General features: G+C 36.8%; 1 protein-coding gene across 10 annotated transcripts in view; it reads right to left on the minus strand.

The window, feature by feature from the left end:
• R3HCC1L (R3H domain and coiled-coil containing 1 like) overlaps positions 1–17,307 on the minus strand; it is a 70,255-nt gene that overhangs the window by 32,026 nt on the left and 20,922 nt on the right. For all 10 annotated transcript variants that reach the window (XM_054690740.1, XM_054690744.1, XM_054690745.1 and 7 more), the window contains one exon: positions 266–2,085. In XM_054690740.1, the coding sequence (XP_054546715.1) occupies positions 266–2,071 (1,806 nt within the window). In that variant the 5' untranslated portion in view covers positions 2,072–2,085. The remainder of the gene's footprint in view (positions 1–265; positions 2,086–17,307) is intronic.

A 17,307-nucleotide genomic window follows, 5' to 3' on the forward strand; every position in this document is an offset into this window, starting at 1 on the left:
AATTCATTAATATAGTCAATAAGACTTCTCAGGATGGGGCTGTTATATTAGAGAGAGCTCAATTCTGTAAGTTTCATTTTTTGTTTAGTATCTACCAGATACGTTTCTCAATCTAAAAACCCATCTGTTTTTTAACTGAAGAAACTCTTAACAGTGGATATAATGTGTGAATATGCACAAATTTTTATCAAAATTACCCCCCAAATCCCAGGTTTTAAGAACCTATAAAATTATCTAGGCATCAAGTAATTTCAAGTGAGCATACCTCCTGCAGAAGACGTGGATCCAGGCAGTCACCTTCATCATTAAACATAGACTCCCAGCTCTCCTCCGTAGCAACGCTTCCCTCCATGTGAGAAGTTTCTGCTGCTTTCAGTTCCATAGATGTATCCAGAGACACTGATTCTATATCAGGAAAGGATACATCAGCTTCTATATTCTCTGAGTCATCTTCCTCTTTTGTTTTGAACTCTTCAGCAGTTTTTAGTTCATGCAATGGCTCTGTTTTATCACCAGTACAATCTAGATCACTGCCCAAGGCACTGTCTGAAAGTACTTTTGTCCCATTTAACATACTGAGTTCCAAGTCCAAAATACTGTTACAATTACTACCCGCAATCTTGTTTATAGGTAAGGAGGTAGCACAATCTGACAAGCTCTCTATCAACTTTCCTGTTGACTCTGTGAAACTAGATGAAATACTCTCAGCATAAGTATCTGAGCAAGCAGTCAGGTTGCTGAAATTTTCAGCATCATTCCCACTTCCAGCTACATGAAGAGGGGCTATATTTGCTCTCATTTCTATATATTTTGAGAAACTACTTGTGTTGCTGCAGGCCTCATCAACTGGCATAACTGCAACTATACAAGGGCTGCCTGAAGTTACTGGATCAGACATGACATCTATACTGTTCATCCTGCATGCCTTACTCGTAATGTCACATGCACTCTTAGATTCATTGTCTGTATCTATTCCATGAGCAAGGAGAGCTGTATCACAAGGTTCATCCCTTGGACATAACTCATCAGCGGTACTGTCATTCTCCTCATATTCTCTAATCATGGCTGGATCAAAAATGTCATTTGGGCTCTCTGATTTGCTAACTATCATTTCACGAGAGATGTGACCCATTGTCTCAGGAATGGAATCTATACCTTTCTGACCTAATAAGAAATCTGCACTGTTGGCTTTATCACCAACATTCTCAGCTTCAAAGTCTACACAATTTGCATCAGTGACAGGATCTGGATTTTCAGGAACAGAAATAGTGGTGATGTCTCCATTGCTGAGTTTCAACATTCCACCTGATGTTTGCAGGCCTTGTTGAACAATTCCAGAATCAGAGTTTAGTTTTACTGGTATAGTCATACTCTCAGGTTTTATTAATACAGAACTAAAAACTCCGGGAAACTGGGATAGTATTTTGACAACCTTGGCATCAGTTTCAATTTTGCTTTTCAAATCCCTATCTTCAAAATTTTCCTTTAGCTTAAGCCTGCTGAAATCACAGGATTCCACATTCTGGAAGGGTTGGTTTAGAACGTGAGCCTCACTGATTTCTGGACAATGCTGCGATAAAAGCAACCTCTCATGTTCTGTCACATCTTTGGCTTCAACCTCCAAACACTCTACCTTCTGTGGTTTACAATGTCTTTGTAAAGGTGTACTTGATACAATCTCGGGATCTGGGATAATTTGCTGATGTCCTTGGGGTAATACATCTTTGGATTCCGTGGTTTCTCTCTTAGCGCAAACCCTAACTTTACTTCTTTCTTTAAGACAGTTGTCTTTTCTTAATTTTGTTGAAGATTTTCTTCCTTCTCTATGACTGTGCTCCTTTTTATCAGGATTAGTATTTAGTCTTTGAGTCTCAGGTTTGTCCCTAAAGATTTCCTTTTGAGAGAGACCATCTTCTTTATGTTCTTCTTTTACCACAGAGTTAGGTGGATCCCAGCTATTTCCCTCATGGCCTGACTTGAGAAGTGCCAAACCCCTTCGAGCTTTAGGTACATAAAGTGCCATGTCAGGCCTTCTGGTTCGAACTCTGCATCTTTCAGCTGCTTGCTGCATGACACCAACTCAGTCTGCAAGAAAAAGAGACAATGACTTAATTACCAGAAACTAATTACAATGTATTGAACCAAGAGAAATTTTTAAAGACTAGGTAGAGGGCTTACTAATCCATCCTATAGAAACCCTGAAGTTAAAAGAAAGTAAAACCTACCATAAAATAATTAATGTGATCGGGTAAACAACTTAGGAAAGTAAATTCCAAAACAACTTATGAGCTCATGAATTTTACCATGCATCTATCCTCTTTCTTCATATTCCCAAAATCCTTTATGCTTGCTCTCTCTCATGCAACTTTGTTTTAGGCTGAATTAAAAACAGGTCTGTTATAACAGTTATTGCCAGTTATCAAGTATTCAAAAAACATAAACATCTCCATATTCTAGGAGCTCAGAATTTACAGTGAAAAGTCAAAAGCATTTGTTCAAAATAAATACATGCACATAAATATGTTTTAAGAGTAACTTGAATGGGAGTAATCTGAACATGGGCTAGAAAATGAGATCAATCAGGGATTTTCTAGAAGATGTTGTTTTTGAACTATGATTTTTAAGGAATGTAAAAGAGGAGAGAGGAAAAAAAAAAGGCAACTATTCTATTAATACTATTTAATCAAAGGCCACTAAAAATTCACAATGCTTCCAGCAGTAACAAAGTTTAGGTAGAATGAAGAAGGGTTGAGACAAAGGAAACTGATGAGACAAATCACATTAGTAACTTTGACATGGCTGGTCAATGGAATTTAACAAGGTGAAAAAAATTAACAAGGATTAAATAAACCTTATTTACTATCTATAAAATACTAGGAGATGTTCAAGCAATTTCACACTGAGTTAGTCTTCTAATCTTCAAAAGAATATTGTGAAGCAGGTATTGGTTTGTTCAGTGCAAAGAGAATAAGGAGGTGTTAAAACATAGCAAAGGAACACCTATATACATTCAAATGTACCTGTTGTTAGTGTCTCATCACATATATTTCAAAGAAAAGAAAGTCAATTAGTCCTATCGACTCTATTCTAGATCCTTAAAATTTCACGTGGTCCAGAATACTTTCCTTAATGAAGAAGTTCTGTTCTCATGACACGGGCTATTTTCATTTCAGCCCAAGTATCTAATATGACCGGATCATCAAGTGTCCTCAGTGGTTCTCTTATTTCTTTTCTTTTAAAGATTTACTTATTGATTTATTTATATAAGCACTGGGTACAGTCAGAAGCGCGGGAGGGTGAGAGAATTCACCAGAGCCAGAGCGGGGAACAGAACAGGCAGACTAACGAAATACACTGCTGAGGGGAGCAGTGGGCAAGACAGGAGAGGTCTGCTGCGCCATGTGGGACCCTCGCTGGCAGCCGGGGAACAAACCAGCGCTGCAGAGGCTGCGGGCAGCTTCGCAGCTCAGCACTCAACCGCTGCGCCACCAGGGGAGGCCCTTCTTTTCTTTTTTGATGTCTTATTATCCAGTCCACCACCATTCATCAATCTTTTCATTCGTGGAAGAATATGACTTTAAAATTTAGTGAGGCCAGGATTTTTTTAAAAGTCTAATGTTCAAAGATAAAAGCACTCAAGTATATTTCATAAGAAAGGATATCATAGACATAGTGTATCTTGATCTTTACAAAGCACCTGAAAAATATATAATGAACTTCTATATATAGGATGGTAAAATGTTGGCTATCTCACACATCTGGTAGGTGGACTCATATAACTGATCACAGAAAATGCAGAGTGGGTTATTTGAAAGAGGACAGTGTCCCCACAATTCTTTGAAATTCAGTTTTTTAAAAAATAATTTGTATGCAGACAATAAACGCTGAAAACCTTATCAAGTCTACAAATTATAAAACTTAACAAGATTAATAAATATTTCCTTCCATAACTATGAGTAAAAATTTTTCAAGTGAGGATACAATTCTTTGAGATTTAAGTCTTTAAAAGCTTAACTCAGTTTCTAACTCTACCTCTCCCATACCCAGGAAATCAAATGTCCTTGCAATACAACAATTATTAACAATGTGCCTGGATCATCTATAAAATTAATTTCTACTTGATATTAACATCTATGTATCCTGGAATGTTGCACATACCCAACAATACAAAGTTAACACAATGCAACCAATTGTAAATAAAAATATAAATCTTGAAAAGAATGCAAGACTTCATGAGGTCTATGAAAATATATTAAAGAAAGAAATCATTTCAGTGAAAGCCTTGGGGGATGAAGATCTAGCTGAATCAAACCAGTGAGCAACTAAAGAAGGGAATATATCCAACAAGGATGATGACAGAATAGGAATCAAGAAAGAAAATGTCAAGGGATTAAGAAAAATCCCTTGAGAAACTGCTAAAGCTCTCAATAGTTTTGGTAAAACTGATGCACCAGTCTAGTCTATATGATAAATGCTAAGAAAATCAAACAAAGTGAAGAATGGTATCAGAATATACCATTCAGAATGGTATCAGAATATACCACTCAGCAGCATTATGTCCATTTGTAAAGTAAGAAAAATACAAGTAAATTGAATAGGTTTATAACAATAATGTACAATATGTTAAGTGATATAAGTAAACCAATAGATTTCTGAGCACTAAGATAATTACATACTTTTAAATTCCATTCATCTCTTCAAAAAGATTCACTGGTCTTCCCTCCCCAATTTCATGGTTTGGTGAATAGTATCACTGTCAATCCAGTTGCTCAAGCCAGAAACCTGGAGGTCATTATCCCTGACATTTCAATCAATTACCAAGCCCTACATTGCTTCCAGTTATTTTCTAAAATACTAATCAGATTTGTTCACTTCCCTGTTGAAAATTCTTCAGTTTGCCTCTGATTCACCTATAAACTTTGGAGGGTGGGGAGGTAAGTTTAACAAAGGCATATTTACAGTATTTTTTAAATCCTGAAACAAAAACTTAATAAGATTAAAAATTCTAGCAATACCTGCTTTGTCCTAATCTTTATTAGAAACATAAGGCAATTATTGAGCAGAAAATGATACTCTGAATACCTCGATTATTCACTGCAGGACAGTTAAGGCACCTTGGGCTTCAGTATGTATACATAAATCAAGCTCACATATTTGACTTTCTTAAAAGTTCTTTTTGCCTTAGCAGAAGGTCAGAATTGAAAAAAACTTAAACAAAATCAGTTCTTCAGTCGTTTGAATTCAATCAGTCTAATGAACACAAACTTTAAACTGCTTCTTTAGCAACAGTCAATGTATATCTTTGGAGTAGTGATCTTGTAAAAGTAGCACTTACTCATTTACAAGGTTTTGTTTTTTAATTTAGATAGCATTGGTTTGCCTCACTGTATATGATTTAGAGGTATGGATCACCCCCTTCAGATGTTACCATACCACAATCACCAGAAAGACACCCACATTCCTCCATCATGGTCCACTGTGCTCTCTCCCACTCTGGTAGCCTCAATTCTACATCCGATTTGTGGGATTTGTTGTTGGTTTGACTTTATCCGATCCTTTGTTTTGTTTTTCTATATTCACATGTAAGTGACACTACCGAGTATTTGTCATTCTCCTTCTGACTTATTTTGCTCAGCATAATCTTCTCAGGGTTCAATTCATGCTGTCACAAATGGCAAGAGTTTTATCTTTTTCCATAGCTGAGTAGTATTCCATTGTATATACACACCACATCTTCTGAATCCACTCATCTGCCTCTGGGCACTTAAGGTTGTTTCCATAGCTTAGCTGTTATAACTAGTATTGTAATGAACATAGGAGTTTTTATAGAATGCTCAGTATTCTGATGGCAAAATTAGATTGTGAGAGTTTCTTCTTGGTCACTATGGACTGCCACCTGAAGAATGTGATCTCCAACTACAGAAAATGAGATTTCTTTAAACAGGTTTCCTTAGGTAAAGACACTAGCCAGTTCAAAGGTCTATAATAGAGGGGAAAGCTAGTTTTAAGAAAAAAATTTAAGTATAAAGTGAACCCATAAAAATTCTTTCTGTATGTTCCTAGAATAAAATCATACAACAAATCTCAATATAAGAACTCTGTATTCTCACCTTAGAGAGAGAATCACTGTTAACATTTTGCTATATATGCTTCTAGACCTTTTCAGTTTTTTTAAAAAGCTTTGTGAATGAGACTTATCTGCTATAAGCAGATTCCAGTATAGTAGTAGTTCACCCTTATCTGTGGTTTCATTTTTTACAGTTTCAGTTACTTGTGGTCAACATCAGTACAAAAATATAAACAATTAGATATTTTGAGAGAGAGACTGCATACAGAAAACCTTTATTACACTATATTGCTATAATTGTTCTATTTTGTTACTAGTATTGTTAATCATCTACTATGGCTAATTTATCATTACATCAAAGATATATATGTAAAGGAAAAAACACATTATATATAGGGTATGATCCCATCTGCAGTTTTCAGACATCCACTGGGTGTCTTGGAACTATCCCTAGGGGTAAGGGAGAATTAATGTATAGAAAGATGTCTTAAGAGGTTTTTTCCAGATCTATTTCTGTACTCCAGTTAAAAACATTTCACATTATCACACAGTACATACACTCACACATATATCTGGCTAAAGAAAGTTTCAAAAATATTTTCCCTATGTGTACTACTCTTATTTTTTTTACCCATAATATTTTACTTTTTTGATTTAAAAAACCTTCTTATAATTTAAAAAATCTTTTCGCTGTTTCATTTGACTGATTGAAAAACTATTCTAAACTGCTGTCAGAATTTTCACAGCAGGGATAGACATTTTCTACTACAAATGATGTGAAATTCTGGTTACAGAACAGAATAAAGAAGGAAAGTAAAACATGAGCTTAAAATTGGCAGATTATACCGCTAATCAGGAGTCTGTAGCAAATAATAAAATTAGAAATACACTCAATCTTTTTACACTTTTAAGGTCCTCGACTCCCAGTGTCTGTGGAGAACATTCTGCAAATAAGAAAATTAAGACACGTCTTCTCTCTGTGAAAGAGATTCACTTTCAATCTACTTGATCCATACAAAACACAGAGGCACTTGTGTGTGATATAACAACATAAAAAATTTCTCTTGGACAGCAGAGAAATGGCTTCATATTTAAAAAACTGTAAAATCTGCTAATGAACCACAACTGATTCTGCTGTAGTTTTCCTAATGCATCCTTCCATAAATGCACTTGCACTAATACAATGACATATTTCACACTTGAAACCACAAAATAATTTCTACATCCATATGGAAGTTTAGTCTTACTTCTATGCAAACCAGGTTCACAAAATATAGTGTATAATTTAAAGAAGCAGCTAACTACTGTAATTTGTGATATTAGTGTCTATAGAGGAAGAGATTACTCTAGGCCTTCTCTTAACATATCTGGACTGAAGAAAATTAAGGTATTAAGACAGGCAGACACATCTAGGGGACCTTACACAGATCTTGCTCAAAGATATGCAGGAAACAGATTCATTAATGGGAAGCTAAACAAGGAGTCAAAGGGCTCTATTCAAACTGCTAAACTGGTCAAGTGACACCTTAAGAATTTATTCATTGTGAAAGCTGCTCTCCTCCTAAGTACAACACCACCACATTATGAGACCCAAATTACCATTTTTTAAGCAGAGTACCTGATTTTTACGGTTTCTGTCTCAATAGCATCTGTTACTTTTCACCATTCTAAGCTTTATTTCAAACGGGTTCTGTAAATTCCAGTGTATTCAAATTAAATACAAACTAAAAATAAATGGCTTCTAATTCAAAGTACAGATCTGAGATTCTTATTTGAGCAAAGCACATAAACTTTAATATATGAACTTTATGATACCTAATGTTGTCAGATCTTATTTGCCTACATAATGATAAAATGTTATTATTACCAGTCTAATTCTACTGATGAAATAAATCGAGGCACAGGGATGTTACATAATATGTTGAAGGACAAAGAACTAGAATGCCACTGATTATAATCCAGATAATTTGATTGTAGAGATTGCCCTCCTTACTGCCTCATGGCAACAAGAACAGAACAATGCGGTTAGTATCCTTGGCCTTAGTATCTTTGGCAATCCCCTTGGAAAGAAAAATAGTCAGGAATAACTGCTCCAATTAGTTGATGTCTAGGAGAACAGAGTCCCTAACACCTCCTTCCACCTTTGCAAATGCTGCTCCAAAAGATATAAATTGAGTCATGGACATGAAAAGCCAGAGGAACACCAATGGGTCAACAGAGTTGACATGAAAGTTTCAGGGGATCTAGTCTTGTCTAAGATTATACTACACCTGTACTAAAGTGAAGCCAAACCAAAGATTCTCCATTGTCATTAGATCTACTTGCCCAGGATGGTTCAGGACAGTTTCTTTTGAGACGCACACCTAAATGATCTCTCTATGTCTGCTGCATGTTGTAGATTTCAATATATATTCCCTCAGGAAATGGGGGCTACATATTTTCTGCTCCCTGCTGCCATACCCAACTGTTAGCCTATCTGACTCTTCAGTTATACCTTGAGTTCTTTGAGCGTTCTTATCACTGTTATACTCTCAATGCTCGGAACCATTCCTGGCATATGGATGGCATTCAATAAATGTCTGGTAAATATAAAGAGTATAAAAACAATGTTCTTAACATGAAGCCATATAAATTCATATATTTTTCCTTAATATAAAACTATAAATAGGTGAACGGTAGGTGTATTCTTGATCAAGGGTAAGTATTCCTTACCGTGAGTTATCTGACTTAATTAATTATCTTTCCACTAAAGTAAATGCTTCTTAACTTGTAAATGTATGACACACAGTGCATATCTACTTACAGGAATAGACCTTATGTACAAATTAACACATTAAAATTAAACCAGAGTCAGATTAAATCAAGTTTAACTCCATTCCTGGTTCATTCTTGAAAACCATAACGTCCTACCACTATCAAAAAAGAGGCGTAGGGGAAGTTTTGGGATTGATGGCACTGTTCTCTATCTTAATTGTATGGGAATTTTGTCAAAATTCACAGAATGTAAGGTAGGTGAATTTACTCTATGTGTATCTTAATTTTTTACACTAAAACAAATTCTCTTGAAATTCATAACAAAATATATAGCTACCTCTTTCATTTCTGACTTGATTTTAAAATGCATCTATCTAGAAAACAGTAATTAGTGCAGTCTTAATGGAGTTATATTAGGAAGACTAAAAATCAATTTCTCTCTTAAAACTTGAGGCTATAGTCTTTCCTAATTTAATTCAGCAGTCATTACTTAAAACTTCCATTGACTTACTCAACTTTGCATGAGTAAGGACTGTTAAACTCATTCTCCTCTGAAAGTCAGCTCTATTATTTTCTCCAAAAATAACCAAACCTCACAATTCTTTGTATTATTCTTTGTATTATACTCAGGGAGAGAGAGAAAACTGTATTTTTACTCTGGATAGTTTTATTCTCAACAACCTTAGAAAAGAGGGCATGAGAATATTCCAAGGTACTCTGGCAATTCCAAGTGACATAAGGCATGTCAATATAAAATATTTTTTTTTCTAGAACATACCTTTTTCTTAATTCCCTACTCAAAACTTCAATCACTCAGCAGAATCCACACAATATAAGCTAAGTTTACCTGACATTCAAGGTTGTCCATTATTGTTGTCAATCTACTTTTCCAATTGTATCTCTTAACACTCTAAAATACAAACCCTCCATTCTGCACTACAGAATCTCATGGTTAGTTCATTCCAATTTCTAAAATTGAATTAATAACCTTGAATTAAATAACCTCAGTTTAAACAATCTTAGTCATTATTCATTCAAAAGGCTCATCTTAAATTCAGTTTTTCTTTAATTATTTGTAGACACATTGATTTCATCCTTCTGTGAATTCATGTACATTCATCACCTATAGAATTCATTTGTCATTATATACTACCTTATATTCTTATTTACATGTTTCATTTATGAATGTCATCTTGTACTCCATAATATAGTTTCTTGAGGGCAGATACTGCTTCTCACAAATTTCTTCTATGCCAAGGAACACAAGAGGTACTCAATAAATACTAAGAAAAAATTAATATGTAAGTAAGCTTAAAATTAATTTTATATCACTTTAAATTAATATATTTTAATTTAAACTATTTTAACAACTTCTTGGAAAAAACTACTTTATTGCCTGAGAAACTGAAGAGAGAGGCACTAGACTTTGCTCCTTGAAATCTGCCACTGTATTGATGGAGGACAAGAATACAAAAACTGGAAAGGAGCCCTCACAAGACTAAAACCTGACTCACACAAAGAGGTGGGGGTTGAGGGGAATAACATGACCATTAACCCAGCTGTAGAGGTCATGACCCTTAGGTACCAGTGCCTTATCCCATGGCATGAGACCCAAGCAGGATCAGATGCTATAGGGAGTGGAGTACAGGCCTACAGGTAAAGATACAGAGATTGGGCCCACCCTGGAATCTCTGGTCCCTTTTTAGTTTTGCCTGTTACCCAACATCGGCAACAAGCAGCCACTCCACGGAGGAGTGACCCCTCCCAAAGAGAAAAGGACTATATCAATGCAGTCTCTGCATAGGCAGCACTCCCACTGCCCACCTGTGACTATGCAGGCGCCTCTTTTCACCAACTCTCTCTCTGCAGGGCAGCAGCTTTCTGGCTGCCCGTGACCTGTACCATGCTGGGACTTCTCTTCACTCTCCTCCTTCAACACAGGCAGCTCTCCCTCAAGGCCGCCTGCCTGCAACCATGCAGGCTTCTCATAGCAAAACCTGTCCCTTTCCCTTTCCCTAATAAACCTGTTCTTTAAATATAACCAATGTCTCAGTCTTGTGGAGAAACCCACCTGGGGAACACGCCATGTGCCACTGAACTGGGAGCTCTGGTGAAACCTTTCCCAGAGTGAACCCAAGGACCCCAAGACTCCACAAAACGACGTCAGTATCACATTCATCTTCATATTTCCAGAACTGAAGACAATGTCTGACATGTGAAAAACACTCAAATATTTAAATATTTAACTAAATTTCATTTTCTAAGGCACAAAGTATGGAACAGAACCCTGGAGGTCTATCCCAATTCCTCCCAGGATTGTAGTAAGCCTTGAAATGTTCTCTAAATTCTCATTTTTGCTCACAGATTCTCCCTGAATAGACTACAAATATCAAAGACAAAAAACTGTTTTCTCCTCTCTTTAAAGCTCACAGATCAACTACCACAGTGTTGAGTACATGCATAGTAGGTAGGCAATAATTCTATCAGATTTCTTAAAAGTAACAACAAAAAGACAGCTCATATATACTTCTCTGTCCCATATAAAAATATACCAGTTACTCTTCCTACTGGAAGGATTTATTTTTCATCATCTTTGGCACAAATTCTAGAATGCTATCTGTCAGGTCCCAGGCCCAATAAATATGCATCCACAAGCAATTATGGAGATAGATAGTTTATGGGGAGGGGGCACTCTCTGGTCAGGTCCCAATGCTGGCCTGTGGTTAGGGGGAAGGGAAAATGGGGGGAGGGGTGTGGTCCTGTGATTAATCACTGCCCACTCTGCTTAGGGGTATTTATCACAGCCCACTGTCAGGTAAATCACTGGAAAAACACCTCTTCAGTAATTAATGTGAAGTGACGGATGGACAGCCCCTGGGCCCATTAATCAGGAACATCAGCAGCCTACTGAGATTATGAATGTCAGGATGCATAAACTGCTGGTGGATCAATAGGCCCAGGAATTCATCCAAGGCTCTCATTTCCGAGGCATCTCCGGTACATTAGGCTCTCTGGACCCCTCCCCCAAGCTGAAATGAAAAGTAAGGCTTCAGAACAAAGAGCAGGAGCCTGAAGTGACCACTCTAAGGAAACAGTCAAGAGAAGCTGGCCATAGTCAGGGAAGGCACTAAGACAGGCAACTTGAGCACAGAGCTTTAATGACGAAGAGGCACTCAGAAGGTTGAGTGCCCTGAAAAAGCAGGGCAACCAGGAAAATAACAGTTAACATTAAATACTCAAGCTGGATTATCCATTTTAGGAGTAATTCAGCTTTTTGCTTCTAATCCTTTACAAATTTAACTGGCCGCATTTTCTTCCCTTTCAGATTAGCAAGCTAACGTAAAGAGAAATAAGAGAATGGAAATATAACTTCTGCTACCTAACAATCTAAATAAAATTTAGACTTAAAAGGAAAAAGAAAATGTATATAAAATAAAGTCATTGAAATATCCTTGAATTAAATTTAGCCTTGCCCCTCATTACCATGAAGAGCTGGGAATTGCTAGTAGAGTTACCCACAGTGTTTTCATTGAAAAAAGGTGGCCTTCCTGATTCGTTGGCATTTACAAAGCATCTGTCGACATAAGATAAGGGTTAAAGGCTAAACTGTGGGGTGGGACTCCAGTGAAATAAAATCAACTCTTAATTCTATTTCTTCTCCAAGTCAAACAAAAAAGTGTACATCAAAAGTGGCTGCTCAAGTTGCAAAACAGTATGAAGCTGAGAGAATTACCGTTTTCTTGGCACCCCAAGCTTAGTCTAATTTTCTATGGGAAGTACAGCTGTGCTCTGGCCTCATATTGAATACACTCTAGGCTGGCAGTGACGGGAATGAGACTGCACTTGCTGCCACATCCCGCCAAACCCCAGTGCTGCGTTTTGTGGTCAGACTCAGGCCAGGGCTTGCAATCATTGGTTAGAAAGTGTCTCAGAGTTACGGCTGCCTGTTCCGCTAAATCTCATTTCATCCTACTGATGGATGGATGGACAGATGGCTGCTTGGTGAAAGCAGCACTATCAGGCCGCTTCTATGGAGCCTCAGAATGATGGATAGCCCTCTTTCTACTTTCTCCAAACCACCATCGATCCAAGCCATATTTCAGCGGTCAGAAGCCCAGTAATATTAAGACACACAATCAGGTTAAGTTACTTGCAATGTAAACCTCTAGAAAAGAAATTCTAACACCTCTGCTTTGCTGTCATGAACTAGGCTGAAATGTTACAGTTTCATTCTTTCTAGCTGCTAACCCAATGAATTCCAACAGCTCAAAGCCCAAAGGGAACAGCTGGGCTCCATTCCTAGAAGTACTTGAAAGCTAGTTTGACTGCCAAATTTTTTACTAGCCAGTTCTATGAAATGAACGTTGCAGAGGTAGTGAGATCTGTGAATATGTATGCCCAGTGGAGTGTGAAGCTATTAGAACCATACAAACCACACAATGTTCAAATGTGTGGAACCTTGGATATATCAAATACACCTTGCCCACTCACACCAAGGATGGAGATTCAATTAAAATTTTGTCTGTTGCTATATCCAAAAATAATGCTTCTATTTAATGTGCCTGGCTGGCTTCTTCTCTCTTGTGTACATATCAAATTGTAAGTACTAATCCCTCCCTGTTTCACAAGCACACGACTGTATCCATTTGCTCTATCACCTTCTAGAAATTCTTTTCAGCTTGTCTGTTTGGACATCATGTCCTCTTTGCTCCTTCCACAGGAGCCGTGCATCTCAAACAACAACTCAGACTCTAACAAGTGGACAAATGTATCAAAGTTATCACCACTCACGAGGCTGGGAGAAATGGACAGACTATGACTCCAGCTTTATGACAGATTCCCAGAACGTACCAGCCCCCTTTTTCTAAGCTCATTTACCCCCAAATGACTTTCCTTTAAATACTTTACCATAAACTATGTTCCCAATCAGGTTGCCTTGGCTCCTAGTCTTGGTCCCTTGACTTGCTGCCACCCTAAGCCTAGGCGCACAGAGAATTTATATGCAGTTGTTTGTGGGCTTAGCAAAGTATCTCAGTGGAGTTCATTGTCATTGCAATTGCTGTTATGGTAGTTTAATACTCTATAATTTATGCCTTAATATCAGTCATAGCTCTGTTCCTAGTTAAAAAAAAAAAAAGAAATTATGTGCTATTTTTATAAGATACTACTTAATTATAATGTCATATGAGTATCACTGCCGTTTACCTAAACTAGTATCAGAGAATTTTTATAGAATCGTAAAATCACATTAGTGAATGGCGTTGTATAGGTTCAAAATGCAATGTCCTGATTTTTCAAGTAAGGAAACGTAAGATCAGAGGTTTTAATGTCTGTGATTAGAGAGGTATTAAGTGGCAAGATTAGAACCAAGTCTTCAACTATATGCACTGTGCTCATTCTAGTATATGTCTCATTTCCATCCCTGTGATTACAGAGGGAGTGGGGGTAGCAGAATGTGATTTGTGTGTATACTTTTGTGTTTGCCTTAGGGAAAGAATGTGGCCAGAAATAATTAAATTTGATGACCCATATTTTTGTGCTTCCTATCAAAGCTGACCATGGGTCACCTAAGAGCCATGCACCATCCCAGAAAACAAAATCAGATGAATCCCTGACCAAAAAAAAAAAAAAAAACCCTCGATTTTTCTCCCTTCTTTATGTATTTGCCCCAGTCCTACCTAGAATGTTGTAAAATAAAAAAAAAAAACCAAACGCAGAAAAATATTTAATAGAAGTTGAATCAGAAAAGCAAAGGCTCCACAACTTAAAGTAAAGGGATAGAGAATGCTGCGTTCTCTTCCATTTCCAAGGACACCAACTCTGGTCAAATACAGAGCACAAGTTGACTGACTGGACTTCACCCTCTGGTGGCCAAAATGTGTCATTACTCCATTTCCTGATTGACAAGCTACCTCCATCAGACTTTATAACCTTGTAACTGAAAAAAGCTCTTGAAAATTATACCAATGTATCTTATCATTTTATTTTATTTTTGCATCTTCTCATTTTAAAGATGAGGAAACTGGTTGAGGAATCTAACACTTACAGCTATTTGAGTGGGAACTGACCCCAGAAGCCACAGCTCTTACCAACTAAACTCTTAAGTTTTATCACCATCATAGCTACCTCAGCCAGTTTTCTACCCAGTAGATGCATAGAATATTCTAGGCTCAGCAAAGTTTAATCAAGAAGTTAATGTGCTGCAAAAAATAATCACATAATGCACATCAAAACCAAATATATTATCCAGACTAATGCTCATCTTCATTAGTTTAAATGACCAGGATAACTTTACCCTCCCGTTCACACAAAAATGTACCTCATTGAACACTTAATAAGAACTCTACTATGACTCTTAGCACTGAACAAAATAGTTCTCCTAAGAATTCAAAAATGGGTACTTTCTCAGAAAAAAAAATAGCTTGTGTTAAGAAGAAATGTCAATTTTTTGAACTCTTCTTTCTATATATTCCCTACATTAATAGAAAAGCTTTTTTATTTGCATTAACCAAATATGCTTTAGAGATTTTTAATATTCATTTGCAAAGTTTCTCAACACAAATATCCTTTCCTTTCATAAAAATTAAAAAAATAAAAACAGAAGTTTCCATTGGGTTAAGAAAGATCTCGTAAGCCACGCCTAGGGAACAATGGCATATTTTTCGAAATCTACTAGCTGTGAACCATGTCTAATTATGTTTACTGGTACATTAAGGTTTAGGTGCTACAAGCAAAAGTGAAATGAAGTAGAGGTAGAGGAATGCCAATAGTAGAGAGTAGAGAAGAAAAGGGGGGGAAAACCGCTACCATTTAATTAGTGTTTACTATGTTACAGGAATTGTGATGTTTTATATTTTATTACCTCATTTTATTCCAACCATAATACTATTAGTTCACTATTATTATTCCAATTCCAGACTCCAAAGTGTTGGTTAGGATTTCAGAGTCCCTCCACTTAACTACCACACTAGACTGCCTGATATTCAGCAGGATGGTCTCTCACAATACTGTATTAGCCACAAAAATACCCCTAATTTGCACAGAATATGTATAAATACAAAGCAAACAAAGAGAGTTCAAAGACTGCTGCTATAAAACAAGAAAACCAAGTAGGATAAGAATAAAAGAACATCAATGCTTTCATGGAATGTCTACTGCCAATAACCTTCCAGACTTAGAAGTGCTGACGATAACAATTCATTATTGTCTCTGAAACTTCCTCATTCACCTTGCCTCACCCTCAAAGCCATATGGTGAAGAACTTCACCATGTGTCAGGAGAACGCCCTCTCTTCTATTCCCCAAAAGAATAATTGCCATACTTCTTTCTACAACTCCCCCAACCACTTGAAAACATCATCGTTATATTTTCCCTTTCTCCAGAGGCCTATGTGAACATGGGAATAATGACCACTGCAAATGGTGAACAGTTCTTAGGCTGCAAGAAGCCTCAAAGGAGCATGTAGAGTACACTTTCAAATCTGAGTCTAAAAAGAGAAAAATACCTTCTTCAGATGGTGGTATTTTCAGATATAATCTTAAATAAAATATAACAGTTACAGTATTCTAATATCAATCATCCATATTTATAGTCTAGTATTTATAGTATTTATAGTCTAGTAGGGCTCTCTATAGGCATTTAGAAGAATGACACAGCTTGCATAACTAGAAGAAACATTTCGTGCAAAATCTGAGTATTAAGACAACAAAAAAACATACATGGTTCCAGTAGGATCTTGGGGACCTTGAAATACATAAACCAATGACAGCATGAGCAGGTTTTTCTCACAACATAACACAATTCATGCCCCCAACTTATTTTACACTCCACCAGCTATAGCTGCCATGCATCAGCACCAACTGATTTCACGCTTTATAGGCTGGGAAACAGTCCCCAGCTTAGTCTCTTTCACACTCCACTGACATGGTAACCCCATGGTTCACCAACTTAACTGTTCCAAGTTTAATATTAGCACCTATTATTGACCACCTCAAAAGACAATCAAGAGCAACTTTAACTTTAACAAAACTGAACAAAAGCAGTGGAATATGCAATAGAAATGTAGAGAGACTAAAAGTCTGGTTCCTACTCTGCAATTATGCATGCATGCTTACACACACACACACACACAAATACACAGTGGCAGGGGAAAGAAAGAGAGAAGGAAAAATTTCTTGCCCTCACTAACATTTTTAGGTTGGTCTATGTTTCTAGAGTTATTTGAAATTGGTTCCTCTTCTGGATCTATCCAGAGTTAAACTGGTATCCTACTGTTTGATAAAGAGAGTTGAAATGAATAAGGCTTTGGGGTTGAACCACAAACATTACATGCATTAAATTTAATCTTTTGTCCCCTTAGGATTCACAGACTAAAGCTAACATTCTACTGAGTAAATTTTTAAAATGGAGACCACTAGGCTCAATCTGTGCTGAGTGTCTAGGATATATTATTCCATTTAATCCCACTACAGTACTAAGAGGCACCC

Source organism: Talpa occidentalis, unplaced genomic scaffold (assembly GCF_014898055.3).
Source record: "Talpa occidentalis isolate TD23 unplaced genomic scaffold, MPIMG_talOcc4v2.1 talOcc4.8, whole genome shotgun sequence".
Lineage (NCBI taxonomy): Eukaryota > Metazoa > Chordata > Mammalia > Eulipotyphla > Talpidae > Talpa > Talpa occidentalis.